General features: G+C 45.1%; 1 protein-coding gene across 3 annotated transcripts in view; it reads left to right on the top strand.

Moving 5' to 3' along the window:
• The first annotated feature begins 535 nt into the window (after nt 1-535).
• Nucleotides 536-16,879, top strand: part of LOC310841819 (neuronal PAS domain-containing protein 4-like) — a 33,704-nt gene continuing 17,360 nt past the window's right edge. Inside the window, exons 1-3 of one of the 3 annotated variants that reach the window (XM_083733330.1) lie at nt 536-622; nt 3,991-4,107; nt 12,601-12,767. In XM_083733330.1, the coding sequence (XP_083589456.1) occupies nt 579-622; nt 3,991-4,107; nt 12,601-12,767 (328 nt within the window). In that variant the 5' untranslated portion in view covers nt 536-578. Of the gene's footprint in view, nt 623-3,462; nt 3,482-3,990; nt 4,108-5,059; nt 5,134-12,600; nt 12,768-16,879 lie in introns of those variants that run through there. The other 2 variants (XM_083733331.1, XM_083733333.1) reach the window with 2 other exon arrangements.

Genomic DNA, 16,879 nt, shown 5'->3' with positions numbered 1-16,879 from the left:
TCAGTACATTCGCTTATATGTGCTCAGCTTCAGTTCCCTGCAATCTACGAGGACAGTAATATTCGCCTACCTTGCAGGATTGCTTGCAAGGAGGACAGAGATAACATACGTGAAACGCTTTTTCTAACATCCTGCAATTGCTAAGTTTTGTTATTGCGCTTGCTGCTGAATCGTTTAGTTTTCTGCTTGGAGAATCCCATGTAGCTTAGCAGCTCTTAAGGGCATCACCGCACCCCCTTCATCAGCGACATCACTGTGACTCAAAGTGAGGATAATCCTCCCCCACTAGGAGTGACCCCCCACCCCACCCCCACCCGTAACCCCAATTCCCTGCTGAGATGACAAGCCGGCTTTAAAGAGCCAGAGCCTCCCTTTATTGCTTCCCCTATCAGATTACAACAAGCAGGCTGTGGGGTGGTGGTCAGGCTATTTTTAGAAGCCTGCTTTCTAAAAATAGCCCAGAGATGTTTAGAATTGCGTCACAAGAGGTAATTTTATCCCCCATTTGGCCTGACGGCCCCTCTCCCCCCCCCACCTCCCCAGGAGGGGGTGACTACAAAAGGAAGGAGTTCTTGAGAATGAGGGGTCAGCAAGTTCAGACCCAGACAGAGAGAGGAAAGAGGTAAGAAGTCCTTTTAGGGGATGGTTGGGCCATATCTGACCAGATCTTGTATGTCATTATTATTATTATTATTATTATTATTATGATTATGATTATGATTATGATTATGATTATGATTATGATTATTAGTTTGCTACCCTAAGGAGGTGGCAAATCCAGCTGTTTTGCAGCTGCCTAGGGCATAACACTTGGATTCAGCTGAGTCGCCCTAATTCTAGCCCAGTCACTGCCAAGCAATAAGCCTGGCTTGTGACCCTGAACAGCTCCCTATCAATTCATTACCAGCAGTACCACCCAGTGGACAGCAGAGACATTGAAGCGCAGGGCGCATTGATGCAGCTAACTTTGGATCCAGTTGCCCCCTGGCTCTTGTGATCCAGATGCATGATGATCCAGATGCGCTGGCTTAGTTTTTTTTCCATCTGCACCAGGAAAGAGGCTGGGACCATTGCAGGATCAGTTTTGGCTCTCCAGATAACAACAACAACAACAACAACAGGTGTTGTTGAACTCCAACTCCCATCATGCTTGACCATCGGGGCCAATGCTGGCTGGAGCTGATGGAAGTTGTAGTCCGCCCACAACATCTAGAAGGCCTCTGGTTCCTCATCCTTGCTCTAGTTCCGTGTGATTTGTTCACATGTAAGCTGCGTGCCTTCCTGTACCTTTGAAGCACTTTTGAAGCGCATTCCCATACACCCTTCCAAGGAACTCTGCAAGCTGTAGTTTGTTAAGGGTTGTGGGGAGCTGTGAGGTCTAAACAAGTGTCCAGAATCATTTGAGGGGGAAACAGGAATTCAAATGTGCTTCAAAGTTATAGTACACAGCCCCAGGCTGCGTACGTGCTGTACATTTAAAGCACATGACCCCCCCCCAAATAATAATTCTGCGATCTGTTGTTTGTTAAGGGTGTTTGTAATCATAGGTCTGTGGTGGATCAACTATAGTTCCTGGGGCTTGGAGGAGCTATATGTTTTAAAGATGCTTTAAATGCATGGTGTGTACACAGCCTTTGTTTTTTAATTCAAAGATGCAGAGACGGAAGTCTGTCTGCATGTTAATCTCTCTGCCGTCAGAAGCCCTTGCCTCTAATCCCAGATACTTAAGGGCTGGCTGTGGTTGTTCGGCAGTGTAGGAAAGGCACTCGGTGCATGCTCAAGGGTCTCTTTATATTCTGTTTACATGTTGACCTCTGGCACTGAATTCTGCAGTGGAGCCCTTTTTACAAATTAGCTTCTTGGATGTGTCAGAGCGTTCTAGGAACAGATTTCCGGATGTATTCCTCATTTTAAAGAACCCTCTTCCCCCGACCTCCTGAGTGTACTGCTAAACTTCCACTGTTTCAGTCTCCAAAGTGTCCCTTTGTCTTTGAAGTAGGGCAGTTTTTCTCCTGATGCAAGACTTTGGGCAGCAAGCATGATCGGGGTGGGAAAATTATATGCATCAAAAACTTTTGAAGCTGGTTCCTATAGAGTTTTGGCAGTCCTATTCCCATCCCTATACAGAGCCGGCCTCTAAAAGATTGATGCTGGCTACTGAAAATTTGATGCTGGGTAGTGAAATTTTAATGCTGGTGTCATGCTCCAACACAGATAGAGGTCAGGGTAGAAATTTTGTTTCCAATTCATAAAAGAGGCAGAAAAACCACAGCATACGTTTAAAGAACATGGCTTCCCTCCAAAGATTCTGGGAACTGTAGTTTATTAGGAGTGCTGGGAACTGTATCCCTTAAGGGTAAACTTCTGTTCCCATGATTCTTTGAGGAAAGTTTTAAATGTAATTTAAATTATTTGTGTGGCTGTGACCAAAGTCACTGCTCAGTCATCACTGAAGAATTAAGCAAGGTACAGATGTAGTCTTAGTAAGCCATTGTTCTCATAACATATTAATGGTAGATATATTAAATCCCCATATAATAAATAACTAAGATCCAAAGTAGAACACAATGCTAAACACATCATCTGAAGATACATCTCTGGTTTGTGTTTTGCTTTTTATAGTTAGCAACATATATAAATCCAATAAATAAATCAAATAGTTCCTTTTTAACCAGGCCTTTAGTTGATCTGATTGACATCCTATGCCCTTTTTAAAATGTGGCTCTTTTTTGAGGGTGTGTGTGTGTGTGTGTTATTGGGTTGTTGTTTTTATTTTTAGTATATATATATATATATATATATATATATATATGCAGGTTTTGGTGTCCTCGGGTGTCTTCCCGTGTAAAAGTTGGGGTGTCTAGGCGACGTTTCGACGAGGTCTCACTCGTCATCTTCAAGATGACGAGTGAGACCTCGTCGAAACGTCGCCTAGACACCCCAACTTTTACACGGGAAGACACCCGAGGACACCAAAACCTGCATTCCTGTACCCGTGAAAATCTACGAAAGCAAATATATATATATATATATATAGTGGTTTTTATGTTGGTCTTTTCTGTGAACCACCCTGAGATCTCCAGGTATAGGGCAGTATATAAATTCATTTTTAAAAAAATAAAATAAACTTGGCCTGCTGCCAAACTTTGCAGTGTGAACTGTCCTGGGCTCCAGCCAGTCAGCCATGCCCTTTCCCAGGATACTCCATTACGCCTCCCACCACAGTTTTCCATTCCTGTCCTGCAACAAACAGTGTTCTATTGGCATGAAGCCTGCTCAGTCATCATTGGGCTGTTGGAGGTTCTCTGCCTCCTGCTGCTTGCTTAAAAGCCCCCCCCCCCAATTTAAGGTTCACTTTGTACTTCTGCAAAGCCTTGAAGCCTTTCTCCCTTGTGCCCAAACAGCACCCTTTTGGCCATATGAGGAATGATCTTCAGAAGGAGTCTGCGCTTTTACAGACACCCATTTAAATTTGCTATCTGTATGTCCGTATATTTTGATGGGGTTGTTTTATTGCATATTTTAAACTGGTTTTTAAATATTTTGTAAACCACCTGACGCTCTGGCATTAAACAGGCTGTTATTGTTGTTACCAAAGCAGCGGTGGATTTTTATCAGGGCTGCTGCACGTAGCTCAGTGCTTTCCTTCCCTTCGCAGCCCCCAATGACAATTCTCAATGGCATAACGAAAGCTTCACTTTTGTTTACACAGGCTCTACCAATATCAAAATCTAACAATATCCATAGTAGTCAATTTTGTTTTAGTGTTCACACGAGCTCAGCACCAAACTAGATGTGAACCCTGTTATTGAACTTCCCACTTAAAAAAAAAAAAGGAGCTAGGATGGGACCAGTTTGGGACTGGGCTGTGGCCAGGTGAAAGTACTGCACTAGAGATAATCCTTTACCTGACAGAACTATGACTTAGCATGGCCTTGGACACAACCCCAAGACTCCCTCCCTCCTCTCAGTGTTTCCATCGCTTTCCAGAACGATGACCATTTTGTGTGAAAACTGCCGCAAGCCAATCAGGACAGAGAGCTGCATCTCGAGATGTCCAACTGCATCAGTCTCCAGGCGGGAGATCAGGACCACAAAGACATTCAGGTTAGAGACTATCCTGCTCTCTTTCCCTACCTGAGTCTACATTGCGGGCAGGGCGGCGGAAGAACCAACTGCCTCTAGTCAATTTTCCTGGTGCAAAAATCCTCCTATACATGTGTACACCATCTAAAAATAATGTTTCTGTCCCCCTTTAGAACTACCGGTGTTTTGTGTACAAATTTAATAAATTAAACTGCTTAAACTAATCAGCTGAGGCACACAGCTACAATCCTAAATAGACTTACCATGGGACGTGGAGCAACTTCCAAGTAAATACAGTTATACCTCATGTTACATTTGCTTCATGCTACATTTTTTCAGGTTGCGTCCCGCAGCAACCCAGAAGTACCAGAAAGGGTTACTTCCGGGTTTCGCTGCTCGCGCATGCGCAGAAGTGCTAAATCGCGCTTCGCGCATGTGCACAACAACCAGGTCGTGCCGTGCACCTGCGCAGATACGGCACTTCAGGTTGCTGGCTTTTCATGTTTCAAACGGGCCTCCAGAATGGATCCCGTTCGCAACCAGAGGTACCACTGTATACATAGGATTGCACTGTAAGTGTCTCTTTGTTTCAAACCAGCATCCCATCTGCCTACTGCTCAGCTGTTCCCAATTTAAGTGGGGATTACAGAAACCATTCCCGGCTTCTGATTGGATCCTGGAATGTCCCATTTTTGGGTCCGGAGCTCTGGCACTAGTTGGCTGCCTTGTGCCCAGCACTGGACCAAAAGCTGCTTGTTTTTTTGGTCTTGCACAAGTCAGCTGGCTCCTGCAGGAGCACAAAAAACAAGCGTCCCAGATACTGGAGGGTATGCATCTGATATGGCAGGGATATGGAACCTCTGCAAACTTCCAGTTGTTGCCGGACTCCAGCTCCCATTGTCCTGACAATTGGCCATGCTGGCTGGAGCTGATGGGAGTTAGAGTCCAACAAGACCTGGAGAGCCACAGGTTCCCCATCCCTGCGCTAAGGCTTTCTGTGGCTGGAGTGTTGCTGGTGTTCTTTCTGTAGCCAGCAGCTGACGCTCAGTGAGTAAACACCATTAGTTCCTGACAATATTTTAGGGTTAGCAGCACAGCTGTTCCGAAGCATCTGCAAAGCACTTACTTCCTCTGCTGGGACAGGAGATGTGCTCAACGCTAGATGCCAGCAGCAGAGCAGAGAGCAAACCAGAGCAGTTCAGCCAATGCCAAACCAGGCCTGTCACCTGTGGCAGCACCGTCAACTGGCAGAGGCTGTCCTGGTCCTACTAACCGATGAATCATTGAGGCTGCAAATGTTTACATGGCCAGACTCCAGACGGAAGCTACGGGTCCTATCTATCTCCAGGTTGCACATGAAAGCATTTCCAGCAGAATTGTAAAGTGGGAGGCATGAAATCCTCTTCCTTGAAGGACTGGCTGGATGAACATCTGTTGGAGAGTCTTCTAGGGGAGAAGCTCAAGTATGACGTGGACCTTGTTCTGCTATATTCATACCATATATTTAAAGCACTATGGTGCCTGCTTTAAACAGCTATGGCTTCCCTCAAAGGATTCTGGGAGCTGCAGTTTGTTTAGGGTGCTAAGTGTTTTTAAGAGCAGTGCTTTTTTCTAAAAAAATAATGTTTCGGGGTACTCTCATTTTCCTACTCATATTGAAATACTGTCCCTCAATGAGGCCAAACTTAGAATCACAAAATGTTTAGGGGTATGCGTCCGCCCAGAAAAAAGCACTGGTTAAAAGAACCCTATTCCCTTCACAGAGCTACAGTTCTTAGAGTGCGTTAACAATCTATTTCTTTTCACAGAGAACTCTAGAAATTGTAGCTCTGTGAGGGAAATAGGGAATCTCCTATTACCCTCAGCAGCCTTAAACAAACTACAGCTCCCAGAATTCTTTGGGGGACGCCATGACTGTTTAAAGCAGCATCGTAGTGTTTTAATGTATAGTGTGAATGTAGTCTAGAGAGATCCATGTCACACTTGAGCCTCTTATAACCTGCTTATTTACCTGTTATTCAGTTCTCAAATCTTTAAAGTTCCTCCCCCACCAACATTCAAGTAAAAATGTGTCTGTAGGTGTGCGAACAATAATTCAGAGATACGGATGCACGATCAAATACATGCATGTTATATACACATTCTCCCAAGGCTATTTAAGTTGTGTGTGAGTGTATGTTATATTATTGTGCTATACAGCATGTGTAATACAATCATTATTAGCCACTGAGAGCCTTTTCTTCCACAAAATCTGAAGATCCAAGAACAATTTTTGGGCGTTACCAGCAAAAGCTCCTCTCTCCTTTCCTCAGCGCTCAATCCTAAATGTTGCAACTGGGGAGTAAGGCCCACTGAATTCAGCGGGATTTACTTCTGAATCAACACGCTTAGGATTGTGCTATAAGTGTTGCCCCATAGGACACATTTCTACATCAGATAGACGAGGCTGCGTAGTCCCCTAGTGACCACCAGGACAAATACCCTTAGGAGAAGGAAGTTGATTGGCTGGGCAGAATAAGGGGAGTTCATGGTTATTCTTCTACTGATCATTTGTAAAACAAAAAACAAAAAAAGGTGTGCTGAGGCTACACGTACACCAAATTGCACATGTCCCTGCCCTCAAGCTTACAATCAAAACAAACTATTTAAAGCCAGGAAAGTGCTTGGATTAACTTCAGTGGAGCAAAACCAGTACAGTGGCACCACTGGTTATGAACGCATCAGGTTATGAGCTCCGCTAACCCAGAAGTAGCTTCTCCTGGTTGTGAACTTTGCCCCAGGATGCGAACGGAAATTGCATGCTTCATGCAGCAGTAGCCCCCTTAGCGAAAGCGTGCCTTAGGATAGGAACGGTTTCAGCTTAAAAAAATACCTCCGGAACAAATTAAGTTCGTAACCAGAGGTACCACTGTACTTTGGTTTAAACACAGTGGTGAGGGAAGGGCCATAGCTCAGGGGCTCTATAGCTCACAGTACCTGTCCAGGTCCAATCCCTGGCATGACACCTTTCTGAAGCACTGGAGAGCCACTGTCTGTCTGCATAGACTAGCTTCCTGCCAACCTTGTGCCCTCCAGGTGTTTTGGACTACAGCTACCATCCTTCTTGACCATTGGTCATGCTGGCTGGGGCTGATGGGAGTTGTAGTCCAGCAGCATCTGAGGGGCACCTGGTTGGGGGAAAGACAATACTGAGCTAGGTGGGCCTATAGTCCAGCATGATATAAGGCAGCTTATCCCTTTTTTTTTAGCACTGGCCCCTGGGGAGATAAGTCTACTCTGCACCACCAGTTCTTTAAAGTTCCCAGCTCCAAGAGATGGGAACGCTGACGCCTGTCTGCCAGCTTCCAGCCCCTTTGCACAGCTGAATGCCTCGCATGGCTGCGCGGCGGTTGTCATGGGAACCATCACATACAATAACTGAAGTGCATATTGAATTTCTATGCTGAATGGTCCACTTTCAGCAGCACAGAATTCCCCCCGAATCCATCTGCTCTTTTCTCCCTCCTGATCTCTAATGCTGCTGTTTCTTTATTGATTACCCTTTTTCTAAGCTCTCCCTGGGGCTCCTTTGCAAAAAGAAAAGAAGAGAAGAGAAAGAGTGAGAGAAGTAATGCAAAACAAACAAAAGAAAACAGGGTTTAGCCAGCTAAAAAGTAAATGCTTTCTTTAAAAAAGCAAAACTGAAGCATGGTCCTAGTCAAAGGATGCTTTCTGTCTCTGGATGAATTGTGGATGGTCAGACACAAAGGAGGGCAGAATCTTTGTTTCTGAGATGGGAAAGCACCTGCGACCCTCCAGATGTGCCCCTGGCCAGCCAGCCTGGGAATCAGCGGTCAACATCTGGAGGACCACAGATCCCTGATTTCATAGTCACAGGCTACCATATTTTTTGCTCTATAAGACGCACCAGACCACAAGACGCACCTAGTTTTTGGAGGAGGAAAACAAGAAAAAAAAATATTCTGAATCCCAGAAGCCAGAACAGCAAGAGGGATCGCTGCGCAGTGAAAGCTGCAATCCCTCTTGCTGTTCTGGCTTCTGGGATAGCCGCACAGCCTGCATTCGCTCCATAAGACGCACACACATTTCCCCTTACTTTTTAGGAGGGAAAAAGTGAGTCTTACAGAGCAAATAATACGGTACTTCTTTACTTCTCCCTCCATGAAAACTGCACATACTCAAATCCCTTCTTTTGCACAACTATGAAAAAACAGGAGTCCTTCTGCCCCCATTTGCATCTGTTCCCCTGCTTCATATGGTTGCTGTTCTGCACCAACTTCAGGCTGAGCAGAAATCCAGGCTGCTACATTCCATTCCTTAGCCAGGCATGGGGAACTGCAGGCCCAGGGGCCAAATGTGGCCCTGCAAAGCTCTCTTTCTGGCACTTGGGTCTTTCCATCTTCAGCCACACACCCTCTCCACAGGTCACACCCCTCACCAGCCCTGCTTTGCACCCTCCTGGGGTGTTTTTGCCTGGCTGGAATGTGTCCTTGAACTCTGATAATGCCTCTTGCTTGCTGTCAGAAGCGAGCCAGCAGTAAATCACACCCGGCAAGTTGGAGTTAACTCTTTGCTAGCAAAAAACAACAAGAAGAAGTGGCACAAACGTGGTCTAATGAGCACAGCAACTCATCTCCATCTTGCCCTCCATGAAGCAGTTGCTGAGACTGAAGGTCCTTGCCTTCCTACAGCCATCTAACTTTCCTCCTCTGACATTTTCCCGAAGCAATCAGAGACTGCACCTGCTTGCAGTCTTTCGCTGCTCTGCCTGTTTCATGCCTCTTCTGGTTCTGGGAGATCAGGGGGAGGGGATCTCATTGCAGCAGGAGGGGGAGACACCCATGCTTCTTCACTATCCTGACTCAACTCTGCCTTTTTGTTAGTGTTTTGAAAAGGAAAAGGTTCTGACCTCCTTTTTACTCCTTTGCCTAGTCCTCAGACCTTAGTTGGCACAAAAGAGTCTTTGAGAAAGAGTATTCTTGCAGAGTATTGCTGCTTTTATTCTTAAAAAGTCTTCTTCTCCAAACACGACTGACAGCTGTTACATACACCAAATGCAACCAGCTTTTTACCATCCAACCAACCCACACCACACACTAACACTGACCACTCTATATATACAGGTACCATTTGGTGAAAGGTTGCATGAGTCATTCTAGGCCGCTGACTCATGCTGACTTAGTTCTTTTAGCATTAAATAAACAGCGGCCAATTTTTAGCCGTGACACTCTTGGTCTCCCACATCCAGTTCTTCAGCTTCGGCCTCTGATTCTGAACTTCTCTCTGCCACAGAGTCTCCCAGCTCACCGAGTCCTGTTACCTCTTCAGCTTCCAACTCCTCCTCTTCCCAGTCTTCTCCCTCTGACCTCTCAATGTTGTCCCACCACCAATCTCTGGGCTCTGAGCCTCCTTCCCTTGGGGGTTCCCCAGATGGTGCCTTCTACCATTCATTTGCCTAGTTGGAGGACACAGAAAGGTGTGCAGGTCTAATCTACTCTACAAAGGTAAAAATTGCATCCATTGCTCCACCTAAGTCAACTGACGGAGGAGGAGTCAAGGGAACTCAGCCTCCATCCTGCCATCAGGAACTCAGTACCACCTTTGCTGTTGGGAACAGACTGTGCCCCTTGGAGAAGCATATTCCTTCAAGCACACCAGGCTCACAGAGGGAGTATCGCTGGCAGGAGAAGCATGACCATTTGTTGAGACATCTCCACAGATATTATCTGGCCTCAGACTCCTGATGCTGTTCTCGGACTCTGTTTGTAGCAATCTGTACCTGTAGCCTGACCTGTATTGCTGTAAGCCTTGAACAAAGCTTTCTCTCTTTCCTGCACGTAAAAACCTCTGTCATAGCATTTGGGATGGCAGCCGCAACAACATGGGATCGACACCACTGAAGGCACTGGGACTTACCTTTGAGTAAACCTGCAGTGGGTTGTGCTGTTAAGTCAGAACTGTGACTAATGCAGTTTTTCTCTGCCACTGTTAAGTGTGCAGAGCATTAAGAAAAACACCCTATAATTCATACCTTACAGCACAGAATGATCATTAATATTCCTGTTTTATACTCAGAAGGCACTGAAGCTGACAGAGAATGACTTGCTCAAGGCCATCCAAAGAATTCATCATCGATGAGCAGAATTCTAGATGCCCAACCTAAGGAATGATCTAAAAGTTAGCACCCTCCTCACCTTCCTGATGTGAAATGGGTGACAAAAAAACCCTTTGTGTGGCGGTAGCTCCACAGAGGGGCTTAACATTTGAAAGTGATTCCCCACATGGATTGATAAGGCCCAGCCATGTGATAAGGTATCATACTAGTTGCCAGTGATGTGGACACTTGACACCCTCCAATATTTTTTATCCAGTATGCACCTTTGTCTTTTGCTAGGGCCGGCCCTGCCTTTAGGCAGAGTGAGGCCGTTGCCTCAGGTGGCAGATACTGAGGGGTGAGAAGTGGCAGTGAAATACAGCAGAGTGGTGTTTGCCCCATACCTGCCCTGCTCCCCCTAAGCTAGCTTGTTGCCCTCAGGCTGTGTAGGAAGATGCTGTCCCATCGCCATTGTTGAAATAAGATTCAACAGCCAGTCTAGTGAGTTTCCGTACATGGAATGTGAGGGGCTGCCATCTTGTTCTTTGCCTCAGGAAGCAAAAGTTCTCAGGCTGTCCCTGTCTTTTGGAAAGTCCTATGTAACCCTATGCAAACCAACTGCTTGGCAAACTATGAGTGATTTTCCCTCAGTCCAACAGTTTCCTCTGAAGCCTGGTTGCTACCAAACTGTTAAACCTGGAGTAACCTGTATCTCTTCACACTTGATCTTAGTCAAAAGGCTGGAGCTGTATCACTTCAGATTGTAATAATAATAATAATAATAATAATAATAATAATAATAATAATAAACTGCCACCCATATAACTTGGTTGCACCTGCCCCTCTGGGCGGCTTCTGACAACTTGAAACACAGTAAGACATTAAAAAAACATTAAAAACTTCCCTTCAGATCTCTTCTAAAAGTCAGATAGAAAAGTACCTAGAAAAGTAGCAAGTCAAGAAGGAAGCTGGGATAGAATCCTTCTCTCTGGCACCTGGCTTCCTTTACGGATGGATTTTGGTTTCTTGTTTTGTTTTGTTTTGTTTTTTAATAAAGGAGCATTCTGTCCACCTGAAGTATGAAGTGGAACATCCAAGACAGAGATTTACCATGTCAGGGAAAATTAAGCCTGAATCACACAGGCCTGAAATGGTCTCTCTTGAACAGTTTAGCACAGTCACTTTGGGCCCATTATGTGTCTGAATGCTGGTGAAATTGTCTCTTCAGTGAGAAATCATATACATTGGGGAGAGTTTTCATTTTCAGAAAAAGTCTCCTACTGTGCCGTTCACTGAGCCTTAAGTTATAAACCCATTTGGAATAGTTGCTGTTCGCACCACTGTGAAATGGTCCTATGCGAGGAATGATTCTCTTTGTCCCCTTAAGTGAGGTAAAACATTCTTCTGACAACTTTGCCTTCTAAATTTTAAAAGGCAAAGTTGTCATAATAATATTTTACCTCATTTGTTGTTTCCAGTGGGGAACGATTCGGGGCATCATATAGTGAAACACTGGTTGTATGAGAGGGAACTTGCTTAGTTCTGAAGCTTTTCTCCTAAAATGGATTATTCCCGCTTGCACCACATGGGATGCACTTACAAGGAGAGATCTACGATGAATTTGATTCCATTAGCTTTTAAATGAACGAGAAGCTACCTAATTTGTTCTCAAACCAGTGCTCAGATGGAAACATAGCTCTTCTTCAAATTTCACACTTCTCTAAAAGTGGCAGGGCAGCTCTTCAACCAATGTGTATGAAAATGCAGAGACTGTGTGTATGTGTAAAAATGCATTGCCTTGGGGAAAATAATGCATTGCCCTGGGCAAACTGCCAAATATACAAAAATGCTGGTGAATTCATATTGGGGGGGAGGGAAATCATACATTGCTGCAGAAATGTGAAGAACTGAATTTGTGATTGGAAAAATGGGAAAGTGAGGAAAACCCAAGTTGTCAGGTGTCTACCCCTATGCATAAAGTATATCACCCATGTAAAACTGAGGTGAATTTTTTGCTTAACTCAGTCAAAATGGCAGTGGAGATTAGGATCCCATCTGCACTATACATTTGAAGCAGCCTGGGAACTGTAGTCTGGTTAAGCGTGCTGAGACCTGCTAGGAGACCCCTATTCCCCTCACAGAGCTACAATTCTCAGAGTGGTTTAACAGTCAACCCCTCTTCCTCATGAACTGTGGGGAATTCACGGCCTCTGCAGGGTTTTTTTTTGGGGGGGGGGGCAGAATCAACTTGCAGTCTTATATTGGAGCTACAGTTTCACAAGACCTCTTTATTGTATGAAAATTGGGGGTGGTCATGTGAATCAAACTGTCTCATATGTTGGGAGTGTTGTAGGAACTTTGTGGGGCCATGCTGAGTAAACTGCCAAGTTGTCTCATATCCTGCAACTCTTGGTCATCAGGTCAACTAAAGGTGCTTCCAAGGCTCGCCGGGATCAGATCAACGCTGAGCTGCAGAACCTGCGCTCCCTTCTGCCCATCTTGGAGGAAGAGAAGGAGCGCCTCTCATACCTTCATACCATGGCTCTGGTCTGCTTCTACATACGAGAGACGCAGCTTTTCCCCTCAGGTGAATATTAAGCCTCTCTTGCAATGATTGTTTCGATTAATGCTGACTTTATATGTCCCCAGAATGCGGTGAAGTTTCTATTTTTTTAATGCTTTTTATTGGTGTTTCATTTAATACAAACAAACAAAATACAGTAAAGTTCAACAATCATTAACCCACATTCTTTCCCCACACTCTGCTGAGCATTGACTTCCTTCCCTCCCTTCAACAGGTTTCTTATGTCAGTTACTTTTCCACAGTTTCTAACTGTATCCCATCCTACCTACATCGTAAGATTTATTTCAGTCCTGCCAGAGTCTTCAGGTTTCTACAGTTATTATTTATGTACTCCATAAATTTACTCCAATCTTTTTGGAATTTTGCTTCCTTCTCATTTCGGATTCTACAGGTTAGTTTTGCTAGTTCCACATAATCAACCATCTTCGTCTGCCACTGTATTGTTGGTAATTCTGGTACTTTCCATTTTGGGGCTAACTAAGTTCTGGCAGCAGTCGTAGCACACATAAATAACCTTTTTCTATTTCCTCTCCCATCAAGCCTAGAAAGAAAGCTTCCGGCTTTTTCGGGAAAGTGTATTTAAATATCTTTTTCAATTTGTTATAAATCTGTTCCCAAAACCCTTCCATTTTCTCACATGTCCACCTTGCGAGACCTCTAAAAAAACCCACACTGCTCAGAATTCCCCTAAGGGCGATTCCACACTTCTTTTCCGATGGCCGCGGCAAACAGGAAGTCTAATGTGGACAGGTTTCTCCAGTGTGATGTAGGCCTCCCTAAGAAAGCTTGGGCAGTTGCTAGAGAGGGACACACATTCTCTTTCTGCAGTAAGGGTGGGGAAATTGTAGCTGCCCAGATGTTGTTGGGACTCCCATCAGCCCCAGCCAGCACCACCAGTGGTCAGGGATTGTGGGAGAGGTGGTTCAGTGACATCTGGAGCACAAGTTGGTGGCCCATTCCTGCTGTAAAATGTTTGCACGTGTGGCGAGCGGTCACAGTGCTGACCTCCCTCTCACCAACCTTACTTTCTCAAGATGTATTCAGAAAAACAGCAACGAAGGTGGTGAGGACATGATACCTTGATTTAGGGTGGGGTGAGGAGAAGTGACTATTGGATTGAATAATCTTAGGAAATCACAGGTCTGTAAGTAATGAGTCGGCAGCCAGCCTCCAAGCTTGCTCCCATTCAAAAGCTATTCCAGAAGATGAGTAGACTGAGTTATATATGACACAATTTAAAGCACATGCAGCACCTATTTCAAACACACGGATCCTCCCTAGCGGCCTAGAACTGTCACTTTCCCCTCACAGAGCTACAATTCCCAGAACCCGTTACAAACTGCAGTTCCCAGGATTATTTGAGGGAAGCCACGTGCATTAAATGTGTGTTGAATGTGCTTTGAATGGATGGTACCGATCTTCCTCGTGTGTCTTTTCCAATGTTCACTATGCCAAAGATAACTCCCTGTGGTGTTTTAACATCTGTTTGCTTGCATCTGCTCAGAGGGGTGGCTTAGAACTTCCTTTTATGAAAATATTTATAACTCCCTTTTTCTTTCTTCTTTGGCGATCACTCGTAGCCGAGCAAGATTGTCTTCCATGAACACGGTCTTAACAGTGAGTCCGTAAGTGACTGTGGAGGCCAATTCTGGATCCACAAATTCTTCCACAGTGAGGACATAGATTTCCAGGTGGAAGTAGATCACGGTGAGGGTTTGCCAAGTGTGCCTTCCTCTTAGCTCGTTTCTCCTTTTCACCCTGAGTTCGTGCTTCCATGACACCTTGGGCAAAGGCTGTTCTCCAACTGGAGCGCTCGCAGGCCAGTGTTTCCCAGTGATCAGTGCTTATACTACATTTTTAAAGATTTGCCTTGAGAGTGTCTTTAAACCTCTTTTGTTGTCGCTTTCCATTCTTAAGCTGGGAATAGAATAGTTGCTTTGGAAGATGATAATCAGGCATCCGAACAACGTGACCAGTCCAACGAAGTTGACGTTGAAGAATGCTCTATCAGATTGGGATCTGAGCAGAGAACGAGAAGACATTTGAAACAGTCGCTCCATTAATACAGGAGGGTCTGGGGTGGGCATGGTAATTGCTCACACCTACCAAGATGGGGCAGGACAGGGTGGTGGCGAGGTCAGGACTCCCTAAGCTCATTGGTGGCTGCACCTGATTGGACAGGGTGGTGGTGAGGTCAGGACTCCCTAAGCTCATTGGCGGATGCACCTGATTGGACAGGGTGATGGTGACGTCAGGACTCCCTAAGCTCATTGGTGGATGCACCTGATTGGGCAGGATAGTGGTGAGGTCAGGACTCCCTAAGCTCATTGGTGGATGCACCTGATTGGCTCTGTCAGTGCATCTATGGAGCGCCCCCTACTTTTACCCCTGCACCATTCATGGAAGCGTCAAGGACTGTCACAGGACACCAGACCCCTCCATACCAGCTGCTCCTGTATTAATAAAACTAAAGGGTATAAAACAATAAATGCCAACAATAATCTTAAAGCACAGAAAAGCTGGTTTCCCTATTATCAGTTAACAATAAACACCACCACTGTGAATTCAGACTGGAAATGTTCGTACATGCATTCTGCAGTGGTACATTTTCTCTTGTTTTCCCTTCACAGGGGAAACTGCAGTTTTCATCAGGAAAACGGTATAAGGGGAAAAGGTTAAGCACCTTCCCCTGCAAACGCCATGGCCCCAACCTGACCCTCCACCACTACCAGTGGGGTGGTGGCTGAACTCTAGGAAATTCTGGTTGTGGATCTTCCTTGTCATGTCTAATTGCACCCTTGTTTCTATTTAAAGGAGATATAGGAGAGGTAGCAAAGAGTAAGTATACAGCGAGCAAGCAGCTGGCTTTATGAATGGGAACACTTTATCCATCATGGTCTCCTCTAAGGTGTATTTTACCTGAATACATTTTCCTGTCTTCCCTTTTTCTTTTTGAATTGTCCCTGAGAGGATCAGTGCAAGAGCTAACATGCCCTTTAGCTGCATTTTTTACAAAAAAAAACACACACACACCAAAAAACTTTTTTGGGTTTATTTTTTGCAGTGCCATTAGATCACACGATAAAGTGAAAGAAGCTGCAATGACCTTGATATTGTTCTTCCGTAATTATGTTCCAAGACGGGCATGTTCTGTTCTGCACAATGTATTGCCTGAAAGATGTTGTTCTCTTCTAATCTATAACATAGAAGGAGGAGCTCACTTGGCAGAAAACAGCAAAGACCTAAATCAACCTCACGGAGACGGATTTCTGCGGAGAGAGGAATTTGCTGTGATAGCCTTGATTAGTGAAACTGACTAAGTAGCGAGCTGGAAAGCAAGTGCTGAGGGAATGCAATCTGAGTTATTCTGACTGAAATCCTACACGTACCTACTTGGGAGTAAGTCTCTTAGAACTCAGTGGGGCTTACTTCTGAGTAGGCAAGTAGAGAATTCTGTTGTTATATGTTGGTGTGTACAAACCAAACATTTGAAGTGTGTTTCTCACCCCAGAACCCTGGGAGGTGTGGTTTGCCCATCACAGAGCTATAGTTCTCACACCCTAAACATACTACAGTTCCTAGGATTCTTTGACAGGGAGTGTTTTTAATTAAAAGCATATACACAGCCTTTGGCTGCAATCTTGTATGCTCTTAAGGTAAAGGTAAAGGGACCCCTGACCATTAGGTCCAGTCGTAGCCGACTCTGGGGTTGCAGCACTCATCTCGCTTTATTGGGTGAGGGAGCTGGCATTTGTCCGCAGACAGCTTCCGGTTCATGTGGCCAGCATGACTAAGTGGCTTCTGGTGAACCAGAGCAGTGCACGGAAACACCGTTTACCCTATTTATCTACTTGCACTTTGACATACTTTCGAACTGCTAGGTTGGCAGGAGCAGGGACTGAGCAACCGGAACTCACCCTGTCGCGGGGATTCGAACAGCCGACCTTCTGATCGGCAAGTCCTAGGCTCTGTGGTTTAACCCACAGGGCCACTCGCGTCCCAAGTCTTTTACCTGGTAGTAAACTCCACTGAATATAGTAGGATTTTCTCCTGAGTAAACATGTGTAGGCTTGCTCTGTTAAAATGGTAGTCTGTCTTGTGCTACTGTTCAAGGT

The sequence above is a fragment of the Podarcis gaigeae genome, assembly GCF_964106915.1.
Source record: "Podarcis gaigeae genome assembly, chromosome: 3".
Lineage (NCBI taxonomy): Eukaryota > Metazoa > Chordata > Lepidosauria > Squamata > Lacertidae > Podarcis > Podarcis gaigeae.
Note: the sequence above shows the minus strand (reverse complement) of the source record. Positions and strands in the feature narration are given on the sequence as shown.